Source organism: Phaenicophaeus curvirostris, chromosome 14 (genome assembly GCF_032191515.1).
Source record: "Phaenicophaeus curvirostris isolate KB17595 chromosome 14, BPBGC_Pcur_1.0, whole genome shotgun sequence".
Lineage (NCBI taxonomy): Eukaryota > Metazoa > Chordata > Aves > Cuculiformes > Cuculidae > Phaenicophaeus > Phaenicophaeus curvirostris.
The window spans coordinates 12035267-12062035 of record NC_091405.1 but is presented as its reverse complement, the minus strand read 5'-3'; the positions used below and the strand labels follow the sequence as shown (position 1 = coordinate 12062035).

The 26769-nt window shown below is 43.4% G+C and overlaps 1 protein-coding gene across 2 annotated transcripts; it reads right to left on the bottom strand.

Moving 5' to 3' along the window:
* Positions 1–724: 724 nt before the first annotated feature.
* Positions 725–25087, bottom strand: NUTF2 (nuclear transport factor 2). Of its 2 annotated transcripts, none has more exons than XM_069868501.1 (5): positions 24980–25087; positions 14322–14439; positions 10958–11029; positions 9111–9209; positions 725–1249 (listed from the first exon to the last, which is right to left on the bottom strand). In XM_069868501.1, exons 2-5 carry the CDS (start codon positions 14418–14420, stop codon positions 1136–1138), a joined length of 384 nt encoding a protein of 127 aa, XP_069724602.1. In that variant the 5' UTR covers positions 14421–14439; positions 24980–25087; the 3' UTR covers positions 725–1135. The 2 variants fall into 2 exon arrangements, with proteins under 2 accessions (XP_069724602.1, XP_069724603.1); XM_069868502.1 differs by lacking the exon at positions 24980–25087 and adding an exon at positions 17562–17664.
* Positions 25088–26769: the final 1682 nt, after the last annotated feature.

Here is a 26769-nt window from a genome sequence, read left to right as displayed (position 1 = left end):
CTTTCCTGACAAGTCTCAGGAAGAGAAATGCTAAGTTCTCTATACTTGGGAAACCCAAGCTCAGCAAGGTGTGCTAAACCTTTGGGAACTGGGGCCCAGTGGCTTAGTGAGGGCTGAAGGTGAAGCTAACGTGCTTTTCTCCTGTGCCAGCTCATTGCTGGACAGATTGATTTACTGAACTCCTTCCCTAGTGGGCTACTGCCACCTCTCATGGAAGGCGTGTGTACACACAGCAGCCACGACACTGTGAACACCTGCACAGCAAACATGATACTATGCAAGTTACAATGAAGGGATGCTAGAAAGACATCATAGAATGCAAAATACAGACTGCAGGAGATCCTTGTGTTTGTCCATGAAGACAATACAGCATCCCGTTTGGCTCTGAGGGTGAACACAACAGATGTCATGAAGATGAACTACATGCTACCACAACTGCTGTCGCCCTTGTGTCTTATTTGAGGTTTCTGCTTTAGTAGAATACAACAGCTGAGAACCTGTCAACATTAAAAAAAGACACTAGGAGTCTGCTATTAAGGTGCTGGGAGGGAGGCGAAAAGAAGTTTTATGGCCAAGGACATGCCTGAGCTACCTTCAACAGTACAACTACCATGTACTCTTCAGTTTAAATGCTTTCAGTTTGTAAACACCCCCAAACCAGGTAGAGGAAGGTATCTAAAGCAAGAAGTACTATAAACTCCATATCCGACTCATTAAAACAATGTAAACTGTTAAGAAAATCTTGGTTTTATTGTGTAATGTAGCATTGAAACATCTGAACAAATCAATATCTGGGCTGTACAGGCTGCTGTTCTTTCTTTTCTTTGGGTTATAGAGCATCCTGTCAGTACATATCAACCTTTAGCATTATAACTTCTTTCCGAGGCATGCTGGTACAACACAAATTTCTCTTGTCAAATGCAGCTAAGTCTAACTTCCAAACATCATGCACAAGAAATTCATCTAGTGACAATGTAAACTCAGCAGAAGGGCACGGCACAGGTCTTGCTTGCTCACGCTCTGCAGTGCTGCAGGTTTGTGTATGATATTTGGAATGTTCCGTGAGTGTGAAGAATAACAGTAAGAGGAGAGGAGGGAAAAAAAAAAAAAGCACAGGTGCCTCGGGGTTGCCAGCTCAGCCAAAGTTGTGCAATGCTAGCCTGAACATGTCATTGGTGCAAACCCAGGCATCGTTGATGCTCTTTAATAGAAATATCTGGTGGAATCCCATGATAGGGTCTTCATCAGCCTGCAGAAAAAGAGGAAAAAAAAGTTCAAAAAACATGTTCTAAAACTCATGATAAGACTCCGCAAAAGCTACAGTTAACACTGATGTCACATGCTGTAAGATGCCTAGTACCTCAAGAGATGCTAATGCAACCAGAGGTTCTGCTCCAATGTGCTTTGCAGACAAACACCTATGGCCCAATGACACAGAAATCCTGCAACGGCATCTGAAGTTGGGGTTTTCCTGGAAGGCTTGCAGACATTTTGTTCCAGCAGCATCACCACACTGACAGGAGCATGCCTGCCTCGGTGCAGAATCACAGATTTTCTCTGGGCCTCACACCCAGGAACCAATGTGTTTTAAATGTTAGTTTGTACGATGCCGTGCTTTGATGACAGGAGGGAGTTTCTGTAACAGTATCAACAGTATCACCTGAACAATCGAGGTAGTGGCAGATGCTTTTGAAAGCTTTCCTGCAGCAGTACAGCTGGCCAATGATGCAGGGCTTCCTTTTTCCACTGTCCAGGAACAGCTCAAAGGGAACAAAGCATTTGCTAAGGCTGTGATGGGATGTTATAAACACAGGGATCTTCACAGCAGCACCTCAACTTTTGCCTTTGACAATTCATCTAGGTGGCTAATAGTGCCTGCACTGTATTTACTATAATACTATAAAAACAGAAAATAGTATCGGAGGGAGACTAGTTCTCCTGCCTACTGTCACCAGTCTCCTTAGTGACATCATGCAGGAATCAAAGCCTCAAAATAACAAATGACTCCCAAATAAGCTGGAAATCACACAACAGGATTTAATCTGAACAGTGCGCAGGAACTCACTGCAAAACTCACTATAAATCTTCTGATACTAACCATAGCGTATTCAATTCAGCATTTTTGAAGGATTTTAACCTCTATTAGCACACAACTAGTTCAGCTTCAGAAAAGGGGGGGAAATGCATTAAAACAAACAAACAAACAAAAACATTGACAAGCAGCAGCCAGAGGAGCACATGGAACACTGTCAGATTGCTGAATGTTTATTCTCAGTGCTCCGCTGCCATCCAAGAACAGCAAATGGGAAGGTTGAAGAGCAAAGCAGACTCAAAATAAACAACAAAAATCTTTATTTTAAAAAATAATAGTCCTGTAGGTCATAAAGTGACTGTGACACAAGCCAGCTTTGAGGAGCAACTTGCTAAGGACATCAGTTGCATCCCAACAGAGCAAGCCTGCAGAGCACTGGCTGGATCAAACACATGTAAAAGCAGCATTCAAATCCCAAACTGCTGCAAGGATTTCAGTGGCAACTGCCTAGGAAAAAACAGTGTAGCTGACATGTAGTTTCAGTGTATGCTAATCCACAGAGGAAAACAAAAAAGGCCCTAGATTAGCTATGGCCTGAGAGGGCCATTTCCCTGAGAGGTAAAGCAATACTGAAATAATGATGGGCATCTTTTTGGTTTTTTTTAAACCGGTTCAGAGCTCAAAAGCTATCAAGGTAAGCACAGTGTTAGCAATGATTAGGAAAGGAGCAGAGAACCAAACCCCATAAGTGAGCAAATGCATAAATGCACAAAGAGCACCCACACAGTCAATCCTGCATGCATTTCTCATTTAAAAAAAAAGTAATAGAATAAGGAAAGGCCAGAGAACGACAAGAAAGATGATTGAGCTACGGTTTCCTACTGAGGAAAGTAAATTGAGTGTGACTCTCTAGCTTGCAAAAATGTGATCAGGGTGGGGAGAACAGGCAAAACATAAAATTACTACAAAACCATGAACAACAAAAAGTGAATAAGGAAACCACCCTCCTACAGCCAGAAAATAAGAAAGCAACAAGTAAGGCCAAAAGCATAAGTGAGTCCCAAGTGTTCAGTAGATGAAAGACCAACCCTCAAGCAAGGCAAGTGCCAATGAAGTCAAGAGGCTGATGAACTGGGCAGCTTGTTATCGCATCAATATTCACCTCCCTTTGCTTTAGGCAGAGGGTCCATGACAAGCAGCACAGTGTGAACACAAGCAATTATTCTGGATTAGACCAGCCATCCATCTGGTTCATTAGCTCACATGACAGCCGTCATGCCAATTATTTCAGGGGAAGTATTACATCTGACCCCAAAAGATGCTTGTGTATCCATGCAGAAGAGATGGCCTGGGCTCTGAAACCAATGGGTTTATCCCTTTTCTTGCTTTTCCTACATATTGGACATAATGCTTACACCCTGGTGTAGTCTCACTGCTACTTGATAGCTAGAAGGTTCCTGGACATGGAAGAATCTAAGAAAACTGAGTAGCAGAAAGCTGTATATCAAAGTCTGACAAATGACTTCGTAAAGCATCTTATTAATGCTATCCCTTTTGACTCCGTTTTAATGAATTCATATTTGTGTCAGTTCCTTTCAAATGGCTTAGTTTAAACCAGCCAGGCAGAATCATTTCAGCTTGAATCACTTCTAATTGCAACTATTAATAAGCATTTAGTATCTTCTCAGTTGTCCTATGGTCTCCTCTTCCTAGGTCACTGACGAATATGTTACAAGATGCATAAGTAGTTTTCACACCAAAATTTGAGCATGTCACTACTGACATGAGTACACATTAAAAATAGACCTCTGGGAAAAAAAAAAAAAACAAAACCAAAAGATATCACCACTAGTCAAGTTTTAGTGTAGGTTTCCTCAATTTCCAGTAAGCCCAGCTGCGCAGCAGCTCTTGGTGCTTTGGCTTGAGGAGAACTTCCTCCTTTCTTATGCAATTCAGGACTGGACACATGAAGATTAAAAGAAAAAAGGAACTCTTCCCCACACAGTTGCTGTTGTTCATACAAATTCCCACAATGAAATCACATATTATTGCTTTCTTTATTCCTTTCATGTTATGTCTTCACAGCATAGAGGAGCAGCATCCTTTAAAACAAAGGAAAATCCCAGACTATATTTAAGGCAAATTAAATCATTTATAGTCCGTTCCCCAAATCCTGAATATGTCCTATTAACACACAACAAAGTCACAGCGGAGTGACCTGAGATGCTCTAGAAGGCATAGACTAATCCTATCCCATTTTATTTTGGATCTTCATCACAGCTCAGATAGCTAAAATAGAAGTGGAAAGTAATGGTGTCAGTAAGGCTATGTCCAACTCAAAATTTACATCCAATGTGAACTCCGGCTTGAAACATGGGGGCTTTTTCCTACTAAGCTTCCCTTTACGCAGTTCAAATCCTTTCACAACATCCTTGAATTAAAATAAAAATTTTAAAGAAGTCAGAATCAGATTGGAAGGATCTTCTGGTTTCCAGTCCAGCCTCATGCTCAGCATGAGCTCGGACTACAGCAGTTCTGCATCAGCCATAGATTTGTCTAGCAGTCTTCCAAGCACAGATGTTTCACAAGGTATCCAGACATTTACCAGGGTTATCTTTCCTGTGAAAAAAATCTTTCCCTTGTGTCCAGCGTGAACCTCCCAAGTTGTGGTTTTCAACCACTGTCTTTTGTTACACTGTCTGGCACCAAGAACCGTTTGCTTTCAGGTTGTTGGAAATACTCAGCTGCTTTCTACCTACGTTATGGGCAGACTGCTTTCAGCGCCCTCCTCTCCTAGCATAATAAGCTCTGGAACACTGGCAATCCTGGCAGCTCTTGGGCCTCTCCCAGCTTTTCTGCCTCCCTTTTCACTTGTAGGCTCAAAATTGTAGAAAGTCCTCATCTCATAGAGCCCTGGGTCATGTCAAACTATTAGATTCAACTCCACTTTGTAACGCAGATTTGGCTGCAAAACTTAGTAGAAAAACACAACTTTTCTCCTCTTATCTGGTCAGAGACAATTTTCCTCTCTCACCAGCACCCCACAGCAACTGTTCATTGAACTGCAGGCTTGCTACCCTTATCTCAAAGGAAAGGCTAATTACTTAAGATAGCAGGTTCTTTCACATGTTAAACCTCATTTAGCAGGCTTTAAGCAACACTTCAAGTATTCAGCATGCATTACAAAAGCATCCAGGGATTTTAATTGCAAATTTCCCTTCCCTTCTAAGGCTAGGAAACACTGCAGAACAATTAGTTATTCGCTATTAATTCTGCAACAATAGCTTCAAAATTCACACTCTCAGGACAGCCACAGATCTGAGAAGGTGCAAGCCACAGCCATGCTTCTCAGCCCAGGCCAGGTGACAGAAGAGAGCACTCCTTACTCAGCCAGGACAGCGAGGACTGCGTGGAGGAGAGGAAAGGCAGAGGGCTAAACGTTGTGGAGGGCTAGCCTGAAGACTTCGTTGGTGCACACCCAGGCACCTTGAATACTTTTCAACAAAAAGGTTTGCTGGAAGCCTAGAACCTGGTCATCATCTGCCTGAGCATGACAGGAAAAATAGGTTACTAGGTAAAGCACCACGAAAACACCAGCTAACACTCTGGGTGAATGCTGGCAAAGTAGCAACACACCAAATGAAACTCGCTCCTAAGGTTTAAACTGATGCTCACTCTTCCCGGACTAAATAAGCGAGCATGCACCCAGGCAGTGAATAGCAACAAAAATGATAACAGAATTAGAGTAAGTGAAGGTACATTTATTATACCTCTACAAAAGGATAAAAAACATTACTGCCTATCCCAGCATCCATTAAAGAGGATCTTTCATATGTTTACTTGTAAATTGTCAATAACAGCAATTACTGTACTATCTCTGCTCACAACTTAGACCCTCGTCTGTATCATTCACCCTACTTTGATGCTCTTCTACTTTCCAACATCTCCTTGAAGAAGCTGTTGTGTCCAGTCCTCTCAATGCAGATGATTATTCTGCTGCAAAAGATGTTTTGTTTTCTTTTAAGTTTCTGTTGACATCAGTGTGCCAGGCTGCAGACTGGTGCAGCACAGAGGTAGATACACATCCCGAGCTTGTCACAGGGCAGGAATGATTCCAGCTGACCCCATGTAATTCCCCGGCCAGCAGGGTAGGCCAACAGCTCAAAGCAACCCAAACCTGCAGGTTTACTTAAGGCATAACCCTCTGGTAAAGAAAAATGCAGAATTTGACAGTAATAGTCCTTGACCCCATTGTTTCTTCAGAGCTATTACTGTACAGCTAAGAGAGCTGAGGCTTTGTGACAATTTGTAGCAGTTCACCCCATAGTAAATGCATGGGGATCAGAAGGTTTTTCTGCTGTCATTTGGTCCCCCCTCCCTTTCCCACCCCCTTTAAAAACCAAATAAGACCAAAATAAAATTGTTTTAGGGAAGAAACACAAGATGCACCCAGCTTACTTAAGAATGACTTTCCACTGAACCTTTGGAACTAGCAAGTCAAGCAACTAGAGCCTCAGAAAATCCACTTAAAAATCATGCCAAGAATGACTACTTAGAAAGTGCACATTACAGGTATTCCAGCATTGTTTTCTTGGATTACTCTATTAAAAGCATTATGCATGCTTGTTCATTACATAAGACAATGCAAGTTTTGAAAAAACACAGAGTATTCAGAAGCATTTATTAAGTATTCAGAAGCACTCAGGGCTCTGAAGAATCTGGCTCTCAGTTCCATGAAAAGGATAACTGAATAGTAAGCAGGAGGCATGGCTTTTCCCTTCAAACCCTGTTGATGATTCTTGAAAGTCCCCTTCCTTGTGAAAACGTCTCTACAGTCTTCCATAAGAACAACAGGTAGGAGCTGAGCAGAACAGCCACACCATAAGGAGGCAATTTTTAAATGAACCTAAGTACACTGTTCCACGTTCGTGTGTTAAAGCGTACCCTGTTCAACTGGAGCTATAGCTGAGGCACTTCTTAGAATGCTCTAATGGAACCCAGTTATTCACATTTCCTGTACAGTACCAAGAACAACACTGAGATGCATTAAAATGCTGCCCACACCTGTGGATTAGCACAAGAAAAAGCATTCTCTGCCTATGACAACCAAGTTTGTGTACTAGCAGAAATAGTTACTGCATATTTCATTTGTCCACTTGTATAAGTATCATACAAGGCAGAAGCCAGAAGTCAAAGCTTTAAGTTGACTTTGCCTTTTTGCACACTTCCTGAGTGAGAAGCAGCATTTTCCAGGCATTAAAATGTGCTTTTTAAAGCTAAGATTGAAGATGTGTTCATGTGAAGAGTAAAAAAGTTGCCTTTCCCACTGAAACTTCAGAAACAAGTTGCATTTGATCACAGCAGGCATACTTTGATATGTTCTTTCCAAGTACTCAGATGTACTATCATGTGATCCCTGAATTATTCAGAAGATAAAAAAAGCACAGTAAGAAATACTACTTCAAGCCACGGTATTTATGGAAAGCTTCTGGACTGCATCTATAACCCTAACAACCATACTACAGGATGAGAAAACCCCAACAGCTTTACAGAATCTTTAAGAATTTGGTATCTTGCCACAGGACTTGACACTATTGCTGCTGCAAGCTGGGATCTGCTTAATGATTTTGCAATGACCTTAAAAACATGACTGTGCAAAACCAGGTGCAGATATGAGCACCCCAAGGCACTGAGACAAAAAGTCTTGGTTACATCATTGAGTTTTGTGCAAACCCAAGAGCAAGACAGGCGAGACCAGCATGTCTGACTTCACACCTGTCCTGCAACTCAGTGCTGTCCACGTGTGGCTGTCTCCCCTCAACAAAGTGTGTGCAGGAAGAGCAAAAAAGCTGGAATCCAACTTGCAGCTAAAAAGCAGGAGCAATTTTAATGAGAGCCAAAGCTATCCATGTTAGGCTTAGAAGTGGATGCAATACACTGGGAACTGTTCTTCTCAGCTGCCCAGCGCAAAACAATCAGGGAGAATAGCTAAGCAAGCAGATTCTAACTTTCAGTCTTATGTTTGCTCAGTTAACAGTACAGTCAGTGGAGGTTTGAATGTTTTGGTATCAGAGATGCCATTCAGAGTTAATAGGAAAAGGAAACCTAAATAGCTATTTTAGAAGAACCTGAGTTCAAGTAACTCTAAAGCCATCCAGTCCTAAGAGTCCTGACTTGACAGCACGGCTGGACCAAACCCTGACAAAGCTAATTCCAATAACTGTGACTATTGCTATGTGATTTCACACTTTTTAATTAACCACTGTCCACTGAGAGCAAGTTCTGCCTGCAGCTGACTTTACACGCAGGATATTTTTGCAAATTTGAGGACAATTTCTTTCATTAATTTGCAAGTCTGTGGCCCTAGTATATTAAGATGCAACATTTCATAAAAAGAACAGGAGGCTGGGTAAGTTACGCAGTTCAGTAGTGTAACTCAAACAGCAAAGTAATCATACCGCAGTCGGAATAATCTGATTTCTTCACAAGGAGAAGCTATTTCAACAATAAGCCTTTGATCTCAAACACTCCATTGCTGAACCAGTTTTGACTAGAGATACTGGAATGCATTAACACCAGGACCGTATTCTTGCGTCCTGTGACAGCAAGAAAAAGCATGGTCTCACTGAATGGCTGTCAGCTCAGAAAAAAAGTCTGCTAAATCACAGTTTGATGCATACATTATATCAGAGAGCACGTTAAACTAGATGTGCTTATGTTGCCCAAGAACACCGTAACAAGGCTTTTAAGTGCAACAGAGAACATTGAACCCTTACTGCATCAGGGTAATGGAAATACTGACGCTTCTAGAGCCCATATGGTATTTGTATGCACAGTAAAAATTGTTGTACTTTGCAGGAACATATGACTGTCAAACTACAGGTCTCTTTCCCAGTGTAGTTATCTGAAGGGATGAGCAGTTTCTTGACAGCCTTGAACAGCATAAGGATGACACCTCAGTGCAAGCTTACCAGCATTCCTTCCCCACTCAAGAGAGCATTTTAATGTTTTCAGATATTGGATGACCCTGCAAAAATCTAAGACATAAGCATCTGTTAAGCTGTAACAGAAAGTTTACCTTAAGCTGTCCCACTACCATACTGAGTATACAGCTGTCAGGTGTAGGTTGGTGGTCTTGTGCTGTGATGCTGTGTTGTATTTTTTGGAAAGGGAGGCTCTAAAACGAAAAGAAAGTAAAATAAGGAAGTGCACAGTCATTGCATTATTAAACAAAGATCAAGCAAATCCAACGTTACAAAGTGTTATTGGTAGGACTGCACAAAGTTGTTCCAACTTGACAATACGCAGGCTGGATGGATCATAAAAGTTGCATTTTTCAAGCACACAGACATGAAATAATGTCACCATACATAGTAAACACTACATTTTCCCAGTCTAATGACACTGCCTGAAGAGCCTCAGATCATCTGTAAGCTGAAAGTTCAAACAACGAAGGCACAAAGCTCCTCTGCTCTGAACAGTATTAAAAGATTACATGATCTAATGCTTGGGGTTTACCAGATAACTCCAAATTTGCTCCTTTGTTAAAGTTGCTATGAACAGAAAGGAAACATGATTGGCCCAGAGCCAGCACTCAAGATTTGAAATCTTTGTATCCACCTTTCTCATTTTTTTTCCATTGATGCTCATGAAGCCAATATGAGTATGTCTGGAGTTTTGCGTGCAAGCAACACCTTCAGAAATACCAGACATCAGGGAGTAACTCTTCTTTTTCAACTCATACCACATTCACATTCTGACCATGGACAACCCCAAGCACAAGAATCCAGAAAGCCCAACTGGCACCACAGACAGGGAAGGTAAAGATAAGTAAAGCTCTAGTGGGAAAGGGGCTGACTTCCACTGGACCAGATCCAAGCAGTAGTCAGACACTGTGGCCAAGCAAATGTTTAGCTGGTTTGGCATCTAAATGGCCGCTAGCCCAGAAGTCTAAAGAACACCAAGTACACAAACAAGCAACTCTGGAGCTTGACTGTCTAGAAGCAAGGAGTTGTCAGCTGTACAAGGTGTGCAGCCTTCTCAAAGGCAATGCAGGCAACTAAATCAAGGACAAACTTCAGCCTTCACAGTTAAAGATCCCTTGGATGAACGCAGTGACTCCAAAACACATAACAGTAGCATCTGAGTTAAGGATTTTTCTTCTCAATTTGCAATAAAAATAGTACACCTGCCTGATGTACCATGCTTTGAGCAGAATGTCTGAGGACCCAAAGCATTCTCCTCCACATATCTCAAGAGAACAACTTTCTAGTTTTATGAGAGCTTTATAACAGAAGCATGGATTTACCCAAAATGTAAAACTTCTCCAAGTTTAGCTAAATGAACAAGGACAGTGACTTTCAGTCTCTATACAGTAAGAAAGGCTTTCCTCTCACTTGAAAAAGTTTCAAAGTCCTGAACCATAACTGGTCATATCTGAACAGCCAAGAAATGCTGCACTGAGGATAAGTCAGGTTCTCCACCACAGAATTAATTTGTGGTTTATGTATCAGAAAACAAATTGTTCCTTGCAACGTTTAGTCTCTGTCACAGGCAGCTCCAAATAACTGTTTTGCTACTGCTACTTCCTTGGCATGCTTTAAAAGAACAAACCACATTTCATTCCTCCACATCAGGGGTCAGCTTATGAACTATACTTTTTTAAAAATAAACCAATCCTGTCAGATGCAATTGCCATCAAAAAATAACCCTGTAAACTAACAATCACTCAATGTTTCACAACTAGAGCCATCAACGGAACACATAATAAATCACAAGTAACATTTTTTGAAGACCAAAAGCTGGAAGCACAAGTCCCACGTTCAAGAATTTTAAACTGCTGAAGTTAAAAATCAAATTTTCAGAAGCAATTCATTTATAGTCTTCAGAACTGTTTTCCAAGCATTTAGAGGATTACAGACTTACAGACAGTTTTTCAACAATAGCTGCTTTGCCCTGGAACTGCTGTCCTTCCCATGTAAGGCATGATGCATCAATCTGAGAGGAAAGAAAAAACATCATTAACCTGCTTCAATAACGCTTAAGCAATCCTGGTAAGAGACTATACTTTGCCTATATCCTTAGAATCCAGTTATTTGTAAATTACCTCAGAGAAATGGAAAGAAACCACAAAAAGCAGCCAAAAAAAGTATGAAATAACCAACTAGAAATTAAGTAGATTAAATTTCATTATCGTGATTCTACCAGCAAATAAGTCCCTGCCTTTGGATTAAAGTTAATGTTCAGAAAAAGGTCTAAAGGGCATAACTCCCTCCTTCCCCATGGACACAAAGTATGTGAAAAGTTAAATATATATGAAGAAACCTGACAAGATGAGATGTATCACCAGATTTTTTTCATCTCAAGTACGGACTTGCAAACCCTAATCACATCAGCAAAACAGACTATATCTCTAAGGGTTTTCCAGACTGCCCTGTGTGACATGAACTAATTGAAGTGCTTCAGTCTACAAATTCTTCCAGCACATGAGGGAGGGCATTCTGAGCAAGCTATGTCAGGCACCACAGCAACAAGAAAGAAATTTCCTATTATGCTTAGCATACTCTGTTTAAACTAGAATTGCAATATTATATTGTTGACATAGCTCTGCCTTCTCAAATCCAGTTTTAAACACTGGCAAACAGTCTTAAATTTAAACTGGTTTGCACTGAGCTCAAAGTCTGTCTGCTGCCATCGCCAAACAGCATTCTAACCTTCTACATGATAGCCCAAATTCTTGTGCACGTTACCACAGATGGCTGTTGCTTCTGCTCTTTTGAGTTTAAATACCTCCAGGAACACAATTCCTGCCTCTTCCCTGTCCAGTCTTCAATTCTCACTGAAACTCTGAACATTTCAGCAGAAAATGGCAGATTCCAAAGAACTCCATTTGTGTGCTCTCTGGTAGCCTTTCCAGGACCTGTTTCTGACCCACACCATATCAAAACCACACTTCTTTGAGACAAACTGTGCTGAACCTGAACAACAGTCACAGTCACTCTAAGAAAAGCAAAAGCACCAGAAGCAGCTCTGCAGTGCAGGTGGAGCTGAAAGAACAAAGGAGAGCAAGGGCAACAGCATGAGGCATTTCAGGGTCACAGATGCAACCAAAAGCAGTGTGGTGAAGAAACCCTGATACAGCCTCCCGTTGAGTTCAGGCATAAATAACCCTTTTAGGAGTAAATGGACTTAACCTAGACTGTGTAATCTAACAACAAACAACAAGCTATCTGGCTGGCAGCACTTGCAACTAATGAGACATCAGCCCCTGATATTAATCAGCTGAGAAGCAAGGTGATGGTACCAGGGAATAAGGCTGTTCTCTCAAGCCTTCAAACGTGGAAAGATGCAAAAGCAGAGGGGATCCAGAACCTGCCTTACCAAATCCCCTTAAGCAATCAGTAGGTGAGCACAGAGTGGTACAGGACCCTCCTGATGTTTCAAAGGGCAGCAGAGAGCATAGATTAATTTGATGAGGAAATATGCTTTACCTGAAACACACTACAACTTCACATTGTACCTAAGTTGTGCCCCTCTGACTCCCTACTATTTGTCACGGCCACTTCCTGCATCAACAGTCTGGGAGGAACTGCTTCAAGAAAAAAAGGAATCCCCTGCCCAAAAGCCCTACAGATGAGACAGCAGCATAAAAATAATATTTCATTATAAGTAGCCACATGCCCAAAGCAGAGGGAAGAAGCTGCTACAGCATTTTCCTGCAAAACAAGTCTTTGACTTAGTGCTCCAGCTCACGTAACTCAAGCAATTCACAGCAAAAGCAGCTGGCTCAAATCCCTACCTGGAACAGGTGACAAAAGCTCCATTGACTTGGATCACACCACTAAAGGAGAAAACTGACCCTTGCAGTAGAAGCAAAACAAATCCAAGAGCTCCCTGCTGCATTCCCCCATGATATGAAGTTTTGCCCACAAGTTCTCTGAAGGTAAAAAGCTCATTGGTGAAAGAGCATTTCAGCAGAACCTCCTCTAAGTTAGAGAAGCTGTGACCTGGGTGCACTTCAGCCACACAAAACAGGGTCCCACCCCTTCAAAGTTTAGGATCTCCACAAAACAGTGACCACCACAACAGTTTTACTGGCTACATTTGCATAGTTATCTCCATTGAATGATGAAAGGCAGGAAGACCCCTGAGGGTGAGAAAAGCCCAAGAGTTCATTGTATGGAAGGCCATGTTTCCAGGAATTTAGATTAGCCTGTACTTGCCACCCAACTTCTGAGAACCTTGTACATTTTCATAATAACATAACAGAAAATGCTAAGTGCCTTCATATTTAGAGCTGTGGATTGAGCGCAGCTACTTGTTTTTCTGGCTTTACAGCTCTCTGTACACAGCTTCTCGGCCAAAATAAGCCAGCAATCCTGCACACGGCAAATACGCAGCAATCCAAAGCATAAATCCAGTGCTGGTGGCTACTGCTGAGCTCTAAGGACGAGTGGTGACAGCAATCTTGCAACAGCGTCAGTCCTCCAAAAGCTTGGTAAAGCTTCATACAATTCATCCAGCAGATGAAAAAGAGGCAGGCAGAAAAACAGGACACGCTGCTGGAAGACCTGTAGGACTTGAGTGTCCTGCTGAAGCATCTCAGCTACCCAGCAGCATTCCTGCCACTGGTAATCAACCACAAAGAGCACTTTGCATGTTCTGGAGGAGTCTTCCCCCAAAACTGAAAGCTGATGTTCCTTGGGTTTGTAAGCCTTTCATTGTGGAAACCAAATCTATTTTGCCCCAAATAAAGAGCAAAAATAAACTTTATTTTTGAAGAAATTTAAACTGAATTTAAATTTCTTTAACATTATAAATAAACTGGATTCAAAATTTCAAACCTATTTTAGTATTCTGAGGATTAATACAGCATGAGGTGCAACACCTGCAAGAACACTAAACACAGCAGGACTTAAATCACATCCCATTTCAAGAAGGATCCAAGTAAATCCCTGCCTATAAATTAATGGAAAACTAAGGCTAGCATATTTGCTTTTACAGAGAATTTAATCACAGGATCATCACCAGCCCCCTCCGCTACAAGCCACTGCCTGCTGCCAGCTGGGGGTTTTGAGTCAGATGGCCTAAAGATAAGGCAGACAAAGCTCAAAATAGGAGCGAAATGTAAAAGAAATGTAATAAATAAATGTAGGTGTGATTGCACTGACTGACACTGTAAAATCAGGATAAAACCCACTATCCCATCCTGTATGTTTCCACCCGTCAAAACAGAGAAGCCTACACAGATAATGGGAGAGAGCCCCAGCCCCCTTTTGTAGATACTTACATATATTGCTCCTAACTGAGTCCTGTCTGCATCAAAAAGTTGGTAGTAATGTTGTACAAAGCTGGACCCAATCTGCTCCCAGAGAGGCTTGTCTCCCATTCTGAATCCTCACCTAAAGCTGTAAAACAAATAAAAACGGTCAGAAAGAACAATCACATAAATGACCACAGCACTTGGCTTGTGTACTGAGCACCAGTAAACACAGAACCTCTCAGCTAGCCGTAATTTTTCTTTGGAAAAAGTAGAACAAATCTCAATCTCTTATTTCACAGAAGTCTAGGACACAACCTTGGAAACCAAACTATGTAATTTCTTATTAGACTATTTCCTGATTTCTAGAGCTATTTCAGTGTTAGGTCACAACTCTCAAAAGTGGAGAACAAGAACAAAAATGAGAGTTACCACCCTATAGTCACATATTTTGAGAGTGACACCATCCGAAAAAGCTGGCAAACACTTGCTATATTGACTTGATCTCATTTACTGTAAACAACTGACATGTTAATATGGATTGTCTTTGAGCAGCTTACACCGACCAATTTACCTGTTGGACTCCTCAGGTATTTCATTGACCATAAGCCAGTCTGAGAAAGGGTGCTCTTTCAGTGATACGTAACAGGAGTTAATTCACTAGCTCTTTGCTTAACACAAGCTTAACTTCTACGATTCACTTTTCTCCTCTATCTTGTCACTAGGGCTGAACTACACTTGACATTTATCTTAGAAGGCACAGTAATTTCAAGATGTAAACCATGAGTTTTCACAGTGATGAGAATATGCTTTTCCCGGTGAAGGTACTGGAAGCTCAGAGGCATCACACACTTCCGAACATGGGAGTCTCTCTACTTCAGATGGATTAAGCATATAGCATATGCAGCTATGATTCAGAAACAGCCAGTCTAGAAACCATCCTGCGCTCTCAGGACAGAGGATCACTTCACAAAGCCATTAAAGCTTTCAAGAAAGCAAATTCTTTTTTTTTCTTTATCCTGATATGTCTCCTAAAGACCAAAGAGTTGTGCTAAAAGTCAAAACACAATGATGCTGCACTCAAAATCCCCTACGTTACATTCTAAGATCTGAGCTTACTTTAAGCAGACTACATTATACTTGTTCAACGTTCAACAACGTTCAACAACGTTCAACTTGTTCAACACCCGCGTTCAAGGCCGACTTGGATGGGGCCTTGGACAGCCTGATCTAAAGGGATGTCCCTGCCCATGGCAGCAGGGTTGGCACTAGATGATCTTTGAGGTCCCTTTCAACCCGAACTATATGATATGAACGTCAAGATCTGCCGGCAATACCTGACCAAGAACCCTTGAGCTACAGGTCTGTATTTCACTGTGAGTCTGGAAAGCACTTAAGACATGAAATTCTGTCTTCACACACAGGACATGACAGTTATTTTGGCTTCCTTTAGTTGACAGCTGCTCACACACCTGTCTGACAAATTCCCAAGAGAAGCAGAAGCCACACACATAGGATCTCTGCAGTGAGTATTACCAGACCTCGCTTCCCGTGTACAGTCAGATTAGAAAGCTCTTTCCATATTTTTGGCCTTCGGCTGTTTCAGCTTCACTCATACAACTAGAAACTATAATGGGTTCAAACCCTAGGCCAAAAGTTTTTAGGTTACACAAATTTGGCCAGACTTGTGGAAGAACAAACATCATCTAGTAGATCAATGGTCCAACAGGAGGTGGCACACAAGTTTTCAGGGCAGTAAATTCTACTGCAAAAGTAAAATACAAGAAAAGAACTGAAGAACTGCTAGACTACTTGAGGAAGCAAATGTTTGGCATCTGTGGAGCTGAGAATGTGGCAGCACAGAGAGCTGGCAAGGTGGCCCTCCCTGCTGCAAAGGGATGTTCAGCAGCCTGTGAAGAGAGGTGAGGTTCAGAAGGAGCAGCTTTGGTTATGACAACACACCACAAAAGGATGCCCCAGACTCCATGGCTTTTGACATCCAGCTGATGCTGGCTGCATGCTAGTTCTCGTAGAATCGTAGAAGAATAGAATCACTAAGTTGGGAAAGACCTTTGAGATCATCAAACCCAACCATACCTGTTCACTACTAAAACATATCCTAAGCACTTAACTACTTGCCTTTTAAACACCTCCATCATGGTGACTCAACCACATGCCTGGCCAGCCTCTGCCCGTGCTTGATAGCCCTTTTGGTGAAGAAGTTTTGCCTAACATCCAATGTGAGGCTACCCTGGTGCAGCTTCAGGCCATTCCCTCTTGTCCTATCACCTATCGCTTGGTCAAAGAGACCAACATCCACCTCTCCACAACCTCCTTTCAGGCAGCTGTAGGCAGATGTGCCTTAGAATTTATTTAATTTAAGGATAAGGTAAAGAAGTGAACTAGAAACATTCAGATCTCCTCTTTAAACACCTTTATTTCAGTATCAACCACCTAGGCAACCCAGTCAAACTAACTTGGCACACTAACACAAACTAAAAATTCAAAGACCTGTTGCCACTAATCTTTGAACAGCTCCAAGAAGATCTAGCATCAGTCACCACCACACGTGCTCCACTAATACTCGCAGTCTGAAGGAGTTTTACCCAATGTAGTCACTCCTCTGGGGAAACAGATCACACATTAAAAATCCACCCAAGTACAACAGGTTTAAAAAACAACACACACACCCTGAACAACTTAAGCCTACTTCTTTATGGGAGAAAAAGTTGTATTGACTGCACATCCACAACGGCTACAGAGCAGCCTAACCTGGAGCATATGTAGAAATCAAAACAACTTCAGCCTCTATTAAAGGATTTTATGTTGAAAGAAAAACACCTTTACACCATTGCACCAATTCCCTGGGAAGTGATGCCCACTTTGCTGTTTGGGAGGGCTCCCACAGCTTGTTTGGGAAACCAGAAGTACTAGTATTTAGTTTTGAAGTTCTGCTGCTTCTATTGCAGACCTGCATGTTCCTCGAGGTGTGTGGTTCGGGACAGCTGTGGCGGAGATAACAGTCACTCCAAGTGAAAATCACTTCTATTCACTTTATATGAATTGTCACAGCTTCACCTTCAACTCACGAGCTCATCACTATTAGATAGCCTTTCTAAACATTCAAGTGCAAAACTAGTTGATGCTATTGATGTTAAACAGCCAAGCATCTAACATTGAGACGAAGTACTGAGCAGCTAAAAAACTTATTCTCCTGAAGCTCAAGCTAGCTATTATCAAATTAAATTCTCCTTCCACATTTGTACTCACTTTACAGCTCGCTGTGCCATCACACAAACCCAAGGTCAAGCTGTGTGCTAGCACTGCACCTCATTCAGACCCAGAGGCTTTCAACTCCTCAAGGCAGCCTCACTTGAGCACCAGATGCCTTCTGTTCAATCCTGAAACTGTGAGAGAGCTTCTGAGACTGTAAGAAATCAAGACATTTGTATTTTAAATACATAAAGTAGTATTATACTTACTAAATATAAAACTTACTAGCTTTCTATCTCCTTCTACAAAAATGCATTTGTATTTTGGCAAGTAAAATATAATTTTTTAAAAAATATAAATTTGACTGTTTATAAGGTTGGTTTTGCCAGAAGTAAGAACAAAACTAAAAAAAAAGAAAACAACAAAAAAATGCTGCAGAAATAGATGATCCTTGCTTGATATTTTTTGTTATAATGCTGCTTTCTCCCCCCTCCCTTCATTCCTATATGACTTTCCTAAACACCCTTTCTCCCTGGAAGGGTTTTTATTTTCCCTTTCCGATGTGTCACCTTTTCCTCCATGCTGTCTTATGTTTTCTGCCTGTCACAGACGTAAGAAGCTTAAAGATGTACCTAAAGAAAGAATAAGATAAGACTGATCTTGTGTGTCACCAAGGGCAGTCCTTTTCAATTAAATACAATCCATATATATTAAGACATTTATCAGGCTGTTTTAATGAGATAAACATCATATAAAAGGCTTTTAAGATCTGTTCCAAAGCTGGGAAGAGTGCACTGTTCTGATGTTGTCAAACACCAGGACAACACAGAGGTGCCTCAGAGGCATCCAGCCAAATCTATCCATGGTTTGCTCAAAGTCTAGTTACAGAGGCAAGAATATTCACTTAGTATTAAGCCAGACAGAAGTTTCAATAGGCTAGAAAGCACATAAGACGCGGCACACCTGTCCTTTTAAAGGCACCTGCTGGAAGTTGCTACTGTATGAGTGTATTACTGGTATCCACCTTAATTCCCCGTGGAAAAGTAGACCATTTCCTAATTAGTTTTCTTTCCTCTGTCACTTCAGACCAAACCTACCTCATCACATCCACTTCAGAACACCACAGTGCATCTGACTAACAGCTTCTTCGCAAAAGCACAGCAGCAAAGCTGGGCTACCAGCATGGAGCAGAATACTTCAACTCACGTTACTCACTCGATTTCTTGGAATCTGCTCCCATTACAGAATTTATCCCCACCTCAAATGCCACCCAGCAGTCAGTGCCCAAGCTGAAACCCAATACAGCGCACAAAAGCTGCAGCTGCCAGCAGCTCTCTCTCCAACAGGTATACACCAACACCACAGAACCTGCACTGCTGCTCCACAGGGGACCTTTCCTCAGTGACATCTAAGCCAAATTTTCCAACAAGTTTGTCAGACCACACACTGACACATACTCAAGTGTAAGCTTCGGCCCTCCACACACCTCTCATCATGCTTCCTACAGCTCTGATCCCACACAGCACCATGGTATCCCCAGTACCCTCATCCCAACAGTGCTGCTGCCGCACAACATCTTGAGGTACACAACATCCCTAAAAATGCAGCAAAGCTCCAGCGTTCAGCATCCCACAGCACAGAAGAGGGAATTCATACCCTAAACCATGCAGAATTTCCCAGTGCTCCACAGTACCAGGCTTTCTTAGATGCAGCCAGATCTCCCACATCAAGAGAGCTTCAACAAGCTCCCACCATCCCTCCCAGCAGCCCAGTGTATACTGCCCAGAGCTTCTGGACCTTCTCAATCTTGTCAAACCGTCGAAGGCTGCACCTCTCTGAAGCTTCTCTCCCTCCTTTCCTGACTCAGTCCTCCAGCTTGTTGTGTGTCCTGAGCCACCAGCCAGGCTGGGTCTAGGAGGGAGACAACTGCCTGAATTAAGCTTTCCCTCATCTGCTTGGGCACAGGGCAGATGGCAGTAGCATGATGTGAAGCTGCACAACGTAGACAGCAGCAGCAGCACCAAGGAGGCAGGAAAGGCATGAAACAGAGTGAGACTGGAAGAAAAAGGACCCTTCACGTGAGGCATGAGTGACTTTGAATTAGACCACAGCTACACTGGTCTCAGGCAACAGATTGTCTGTCCACAAAATTCAGAAAGACAGAATCTTTCCCATTGCCTGTCACAGCTTAGGTGCCCCTAGCTACATTCATTCCTCGCCCTTCTCTGCCTTAACTCTAGGCATGAGAGATCAACACACAACCACCAAGACTGCCTGTAACTCCTAAAGGAAATGCAGCCCTTAAATAACTAATTTTTGCAAAAAGTCTAGATGAAAACTCTTCTCATTGCTTCCTTCAACAAACAAGCAACGACCTGGAAATGATTCTCTGACAGAATGCTGCAGCACAAAGTTCATCTTCCTCCTCAAGAAGTATCAGAGCTTCTCTGAGGTGGAAGTCAAGGAAAAGCCACCTTTTTACTTGGCAAATGCAGAAAGAGTCGCCTGCCAACAGACAAACAAAGAGATCGGTTTTCCTGAAACATCTAAGCACCAGTGACATTTGGAGTGGGTGGGCTATCGTCGCATCTCTGCAGCGTGAAGAAAGACCAAATAATTGTTTCCAGCAGCAGCTGCGTTTACTGCCTTATCAGACCTGGACATATGTAAGCTTAATGCTATCAATTAAAAAAATTAAGTCTTTTTGAATTCAAGCATAGCAGACCTGCACTTCTATAAAAATACTGCATTTTCTGAAAATGCCAACAAAAACTAGTACAGGCAACAGAAAAGTATAATGTAAACTGCTAAAGAAAACAAAGGTGGTCTTCCAGGGATTGCAAAGTTTAAAAAGCAAGCAGTATTCAAACAATCAATGAACAATTTTCACAGGCAAATAAGTTCAGGGAAGACTCTGCAGACCACCAATAAAAAACCCACTGAATTTAAGGAGGGAAAATCCCTCAAATCAATACATCGTAATATGCTAATGGAGAAAAATAAAAAAAAAAGCTATCTATTGGCAATTATAACTACCCTTATTCCATAAGAAATCGGGTCATAAATAAACCACACTCCCTGGATATTAAAGCTGGCCCTATGCACCACTGCACCAAAGCGAAACTCCCTTCAGATGGAATTGAAGCTTTTTTTCTAGAAGATCTGAAGATCAATACTACAAGAGAACATCAAGGCTCCCTTTAAATGGGTTCTGTTGGTCCAGGGGCACATGTGAATCCATGGCAAACATGATTCAGACCATCAGTTGCTGCACCCCTCACTACTGATTAACAAGAGTAAATAAGGACAAAGAAAGAGCTCTCCACTGTTTCAGTTCCTGTACTCAAGCTATTTCTACCAACCATGGATTTTTGACTGCTCAGATTAAAAAGAATGAATAGTCTTTAGGCTGCAGTAATAAAAAAAACCAAAGCAGCAAACAGGTTTTAGACTATTTTTTCCTTAGATATCTCTTCTATTGCCACTAAAACTTACCAATATAGGAAGGCACTCTCCTGTACACACTTTCTAGGAACACAATGGACTAGCATCACAGGACCAGCTGATCTTCTCTCAAACAGATCTCCTATCCAACTAAGAATCACTTGATAACAAATCATTTTCCTTTAGCAAAGACACACACTCTTGACAGAAGAAACTACAAGTAATTCAGGCTGTAAGGGACCTCCTCCAGCCCAGCGCAGGGCCAGCTAGGGGATGAAACCAGGATGCCCATACTTTTATCCACTATGATCCCAAAAAGCTCCAATGATAGGGACTATGACCCCTCTATGGGTGACCTCTTCCAATGCCTCACCCCTGAGGGCAGCTCCCCACATCCAACCAGAATCCCTTCTATTCCAATTTATGCCCCTTGTCTCCTTGTCCTCCCTTAGCTCTGTGTTCCTGATAGTGGCCTGGCAGCTACTGGAGGCTATGATTACATCCTAATCAAGCCTTCTCTTCTCAAGGCTAACCAGGCCCAGGCCAGGCAGAATACACACTAACACACAGATGATGAAATACTGTTACTTACATCCTGCATCATCAGTAATTTATCTTAAACCCACTGTATCTCTTTCTGAGAGATCCCAATTTGGTGGTCAATTTTTCTCCATTTGAACACCTATGACATTTCCAACTGAAGAGCAAATTTACGCACTCAGACTGAAAGAAGTGCTTCTCTTGGGTATATTCACTATCATCTCCACTGTAGGTGAGTGATCCACAGAGGTTAAAAACTTGAAAATTACTGCTCCAGGCCAATTAGAAATCATTGATTTAAACAGAGACTTTCACCTAGTAATTGCTATGGGCTGTGACATGCAAGAAATCACATTATTCTAAATATGTTTTCAGATCTAAAAATAATTAAGTCCAGGTATATGAACAGTGGAAGGATGAAAGGGAGAAAGGGGAAGAGTGAAAGGTACAGACTGTTTCCTTCTGAGAAATATGGAAAACAAACTTACTTGCCCCTGCTCTACCTTTTTATTCCTCTACTCCAACTTCATTAAAACAAATTAATGCAGAACTTGCACCAACCTGAAGTATATTTTTTGGTAGCAGATTTCAGCAAGTACAAAGCCACTTGTAAATAAAACACAGGAGGAGAACTCTGCAAAAGCTTGATTCTCATCCTACCTGTGACCAAACATCCTAACAGAGTCACAGATAATGAGCTGAAATGATTTCCAAATATACAGACATATAAGATTATAACACATTACATGTAATTAGACAGGAAGACAATGTACAATTGTTAGGAAATAGCCACATTTTTCCCACAGTATCCTTGCTGTAATCTCAAAACCCAATTCATGCTTACAAGGTTGCATTCATGTTTCTTTTCCAAAGGATGAACCTAAGACAGCTCAGTTCAAAGCATCAGAGAAGGCACTGAGGAACTGCTGCTGCTGCTGCACCACATTCTTCTTTACCTTAAACATTTAATCTCTAAGAAAGAGCAGAATAGAAGATATTTCTACCTCCCTCTATCATGACAGCAGCCTCAAAAGAAAACCGGGGACAGATTTTTAAGTTGTAGAAGCAAAACTATCATATTTTAGTTACAATGTGTTTTTCTCTACCAAGTTGTTACTTAAAACTTAACCAGGTTCCTTCACAACTGAAGTTTGGCACATTTGAAAACCATCAACCTTGTATGATTGGCAAAACAGCTGGGGTTTTGCATGTAACAGCCCTGAATTAGATAGCACAAAGGCAGTCACCCCTCAAAACGACTCTAGGTTCCTTGGTGCAGTGTTAAATGCAAGAGGACCAAGGTAACGTTGCTGTTCTGCATTATATTACCCCATAATTTTAGGTTTAGCCACAGCATTCCTCCATTATTGATGGGCAGAATTCAAGATAAGGGAATTTTTCTCCAACGTGCTTTCTGATTCACAAGCTTTTCAGGTGGTGCGAGAAAGGCTTGTTGTACCTCACCTCCCCATGAACAGCATCACCTCTCTCGTTGAGCTCCACATTTCCAAAAATCACCTGAAAAAAAGAGTCACCAAAACTTTTCCTATGGAATCTACCTCACAATCTTAACACTTCCAAAACAGCACATTTCCTCTCCTGTTTTGCTTCCTTTTCCGCCCTGCAACACCCACTGGTCCTGCTTCCAGAAACACGCCATGTAAGCACATCAACTGGTCTGTGAAGCCACAATATCTCAGAGTTTTAAAATAAATGAAAGAAATCATGCTTATAAATGTTAACAGCTATCAGTATATACTACAGTTCTTACAATAAAGACTTACAAAACATACACTATACCAGCATTGACTAGACAATCCTATTATTAATGACAGACAAAAGAAATCCCAGTAGAGAGAATCACATAAAGATGTTACCATTCACATTTTTCTAAAGAACAGAACAAACAGATTTTGAAACAAATACATTTTGAATCATCTGCCAAATAAACTGCAATCTTCAAGGGAAGAACATGAAATAATAATTAGGACTCCAGTGAGAAAAGAGTTAAACAGTCTCAAAGTGAGCAAAAACGTCACTGTACTTCATATTATATGTGTTACACTGATAATAATAATACACATGGTAGCTTCTCTACTTCTACACAGATATCAAGGAAATGCCTTTTTTCATTACTGTAGCTAAAAGAAAACTTAAAAGTCAGCCCACGCACACACAGAAAGCATTGCTTGAACAAAAATCAGCACAGAGAAAGAGATACCAAAAACATATCAAGTGGAGAAAAGATCTGATTGCTGAATCAGCCCAAGTTCCGACAGCAGCTCTGCACCCAATGCCTAGCCAAGCATTTACCCACGTCTAGAGAAGAGCAGGCTTCAGAAAGACCTTACAGCAGCCTTCCAGGACTAAAAGGGAGCTTACAGGAAAGCTCGGGAGAGGCTCTTTATCAGGGAGTGCAAGGGTAGGACGAGGGAGAACAATTTTAAGCTGAAAGAGAGGAGATTTAGATGAGATATTAGGAAGAAATGAGAGTGGCGCAGCACTGGCACAGGCTGCCCAGAGAAGTCGTGGATTCCCCATCCCTGGAGGTGTTCAAGGCCAGGTTGGATGGGAATTTGAGCAACCTGATCCAGTGGGAGGTGTCCCTGCCCATGGCGGGAGGGGGTGAAACTGGATGGGCTTTAATGTTCCTTCCAACCTAAACCATTCAGAGATTCTATGATCTGGGCTTTGCTCCCAAATGTTTGCAATATAACGTGCACCCCACGAAATCAGCTCCTAAAATACACATTTAGAGTGGAAACGATGGACTTTCAAAGGGACCAGACCGCTGAAGCACTGCAGCCTTAGGCAGGGAGCTCGACCTGAATTGTAAGAGCAGATCAGCCGCTTAGATTGGGACTTTGTGTCTTCTGAAAGTTCTCACGCCAACAAAATGCGACACACGCTCCCGCTGCTGGGGTTTTTTTTGCGGGTTTTGATTGTTCTTACAGCTGAAAAGCGACAACAGATAGACACAGGCGAAAGAAAAATGACTTCTCGTAGAATCCCAGCAGAAACTGTTGACTCGGAGGGGAAGAGCAGGCAGCCCCGGGGGAGGGGAGCCGGGGAGCACGTGCAGCCCGCTAGCTTTACTTTAGGCAGCGCGGATCTCTCGTTTCCCCCCTGAAAAGACGACCCAGCCCCGTCCCCGTAACCCCAGCCCCGTCCCACGCTCCGGGCAGGGCACGGAGGTCGGGAACACCGAGAGCCTCGCTACAAAACCACCTCCGAGCGCTCGCCCCTCGCCTCCCCCCAACCCACCGCACAGCGGGACGCGGCCCGCGAGGCCGCCTCAGCGCCCGGTGCCGCCCCGCAGCCCCTCGGCTCCGTCCCCCACCCCCACCCCCCGGTAAAAAGCGCGGCCGCCGCCCCTCGGGGACCGCGGCGCCTCAAAGACGGGGAAGGTCAGGGCGGCTCCCGCCCCGCGGGCCGCGGAGGCGCCGCACGGCGGCCGCGGGCCCCGCTCCCGCCCCGCCCCCCGCACTCACCCCGCGGCTCCCACGATGGCGGCGGCGGCACCGGGCGCGGCGCGGACCCCCTCGGCCTTTCTCGCCCGCGCTCCCCGCCCCGCCTCGCCCCGCCCCGCCGGCCCCGCCCCGCGGCACGCCGGGAAAGCGAGTCCCGCCGGCGCCGGCGGCGGGCGCGGGGAGGCGCGAGCGGGACTACAACTCCCGGCGTGCCCCGCGCCGCCGCCCGCGCTGGCTCATTTGAATGAAAGGAAGGGGCCCGCGCGGCGCTGGCCCCTGCGGGCCGTGCCCCGGAGCACTGTGGGATCGTGGCGGAGCGCTGGAGGCCTCCCGAGCCCAGGGCGTGGGGCAGCCCCAGCCCGGAGGAGTCCTGGCTTGGCTCAGAAGCGGTGCAGGAGCAGGGCAGGCCTGGCCCTCGGTGCTGGGGGGCGGCACGTCGAATCCTGGGTTCACGTTTGGGCCCCTGGCTACAAGGAAGTCATGGAGGGGCTGGGGCACGTCCAGAGAAGGGAAGGGAGCTGGGGAAGGGGCTGGAGAACAAGGTATATGGCGAGTGTTTGAGAGAGCTAGGATTGTTCAGTTTGGAGCAGGCTGAGAGGAGACCTCATCGCCCTCTACAGCTGCCTGGGAGGAGGTTGTAGCGAAGTGGGTGTTGGTCTCTTCTCCCAAGGCAGTAGGACAAGTGGAAATGGCTTCAAGTTGTGCCAGGGGAGGTTTAGATTGGATATTTGGGAAAAAAAAAATCTTTACAAAAGTGATGAAGCACCAGCACAGGCTGCCTGGGGATGTGCTGGAGTCACCACCCGTGGCGGTGTTCAGAAAGCATGTAGACATGCAGCTTTGGGACATGGTTTAGTGGGCGCGGTGGGGTTGGTCTGACAGTTGGACTGCATGATCTTGGAGGTCTTTTCCAGTCTTAATGATTCTGTGAGTCGTGGGGAGGCTCTGCTGGGCCCCGTCACCCCTGTGGTGGAAGGGTGGCTGTGGCCTCTGGAAGGACCCTGCTAGCTGAGGAGACCCCTGGCCTGGCTGCTGTTGTTGCAGCTGACATTGGGTTGTGATGGTGACAGGGTTTTGCCCCAAAGAGGGAGGCGAGGAGCGCGGGGCTATGGACTCTGGGTAAGGAAGCTGACAATGAGCTGCAGCCAGAACTGCAGATGGTGAAATTCATGTGCAACCCCTGAACAGGGCCTAAACAGTGATAATCTGCTTAAAAAATAATAAAGAGTTGCTTAGCTTGCTTTTGGTGGAAGAAGTTATCACAGAAGGTGTGAGGTGGTAGAAAAAAATACTTCAAATAAATATTTGCAAACAGTTCAGTGTTCCTAACCCCACGGTCTGGTTGAAGGCCCACAGTGAATTCGCTGATGTGGCAGCAGAGAAGGCTCATAAAAGTGCAGAAGCTTTTGCTGTTGGGTAGCCAGATCACTGGGCTGAGCCTGAAAGGCATTAATTCCATACTGAGCATGGCTTTTTGATCTGGCTCTGAAGGTTTCCAGGCTTCTACCTGCAACCCTGAGCATTACCTGCCCACTTCTTGCAGAGAGGAAGCATAGTGCAACCCTGGAAAGAGATGGATCTGCTTGTCCAGGCTTGCTGCTGAAGGCAGGACTCGGAGAGGTGATAGAGGCAGCTGATATTGAGCCTCTTTGTAAGACTTTGTAATGTGGCACTCACTGTTCCAACAGGTTTCTCCTATTTGAGGAAGGATTTGACTGCCCAGGCTAGATTAGAATACAGGATACAGAAAGGTGAGGAGTTGAAATGGAAGTAAAAGCATTTGCATGGAGTAGCAATATGGTTTATTTCTT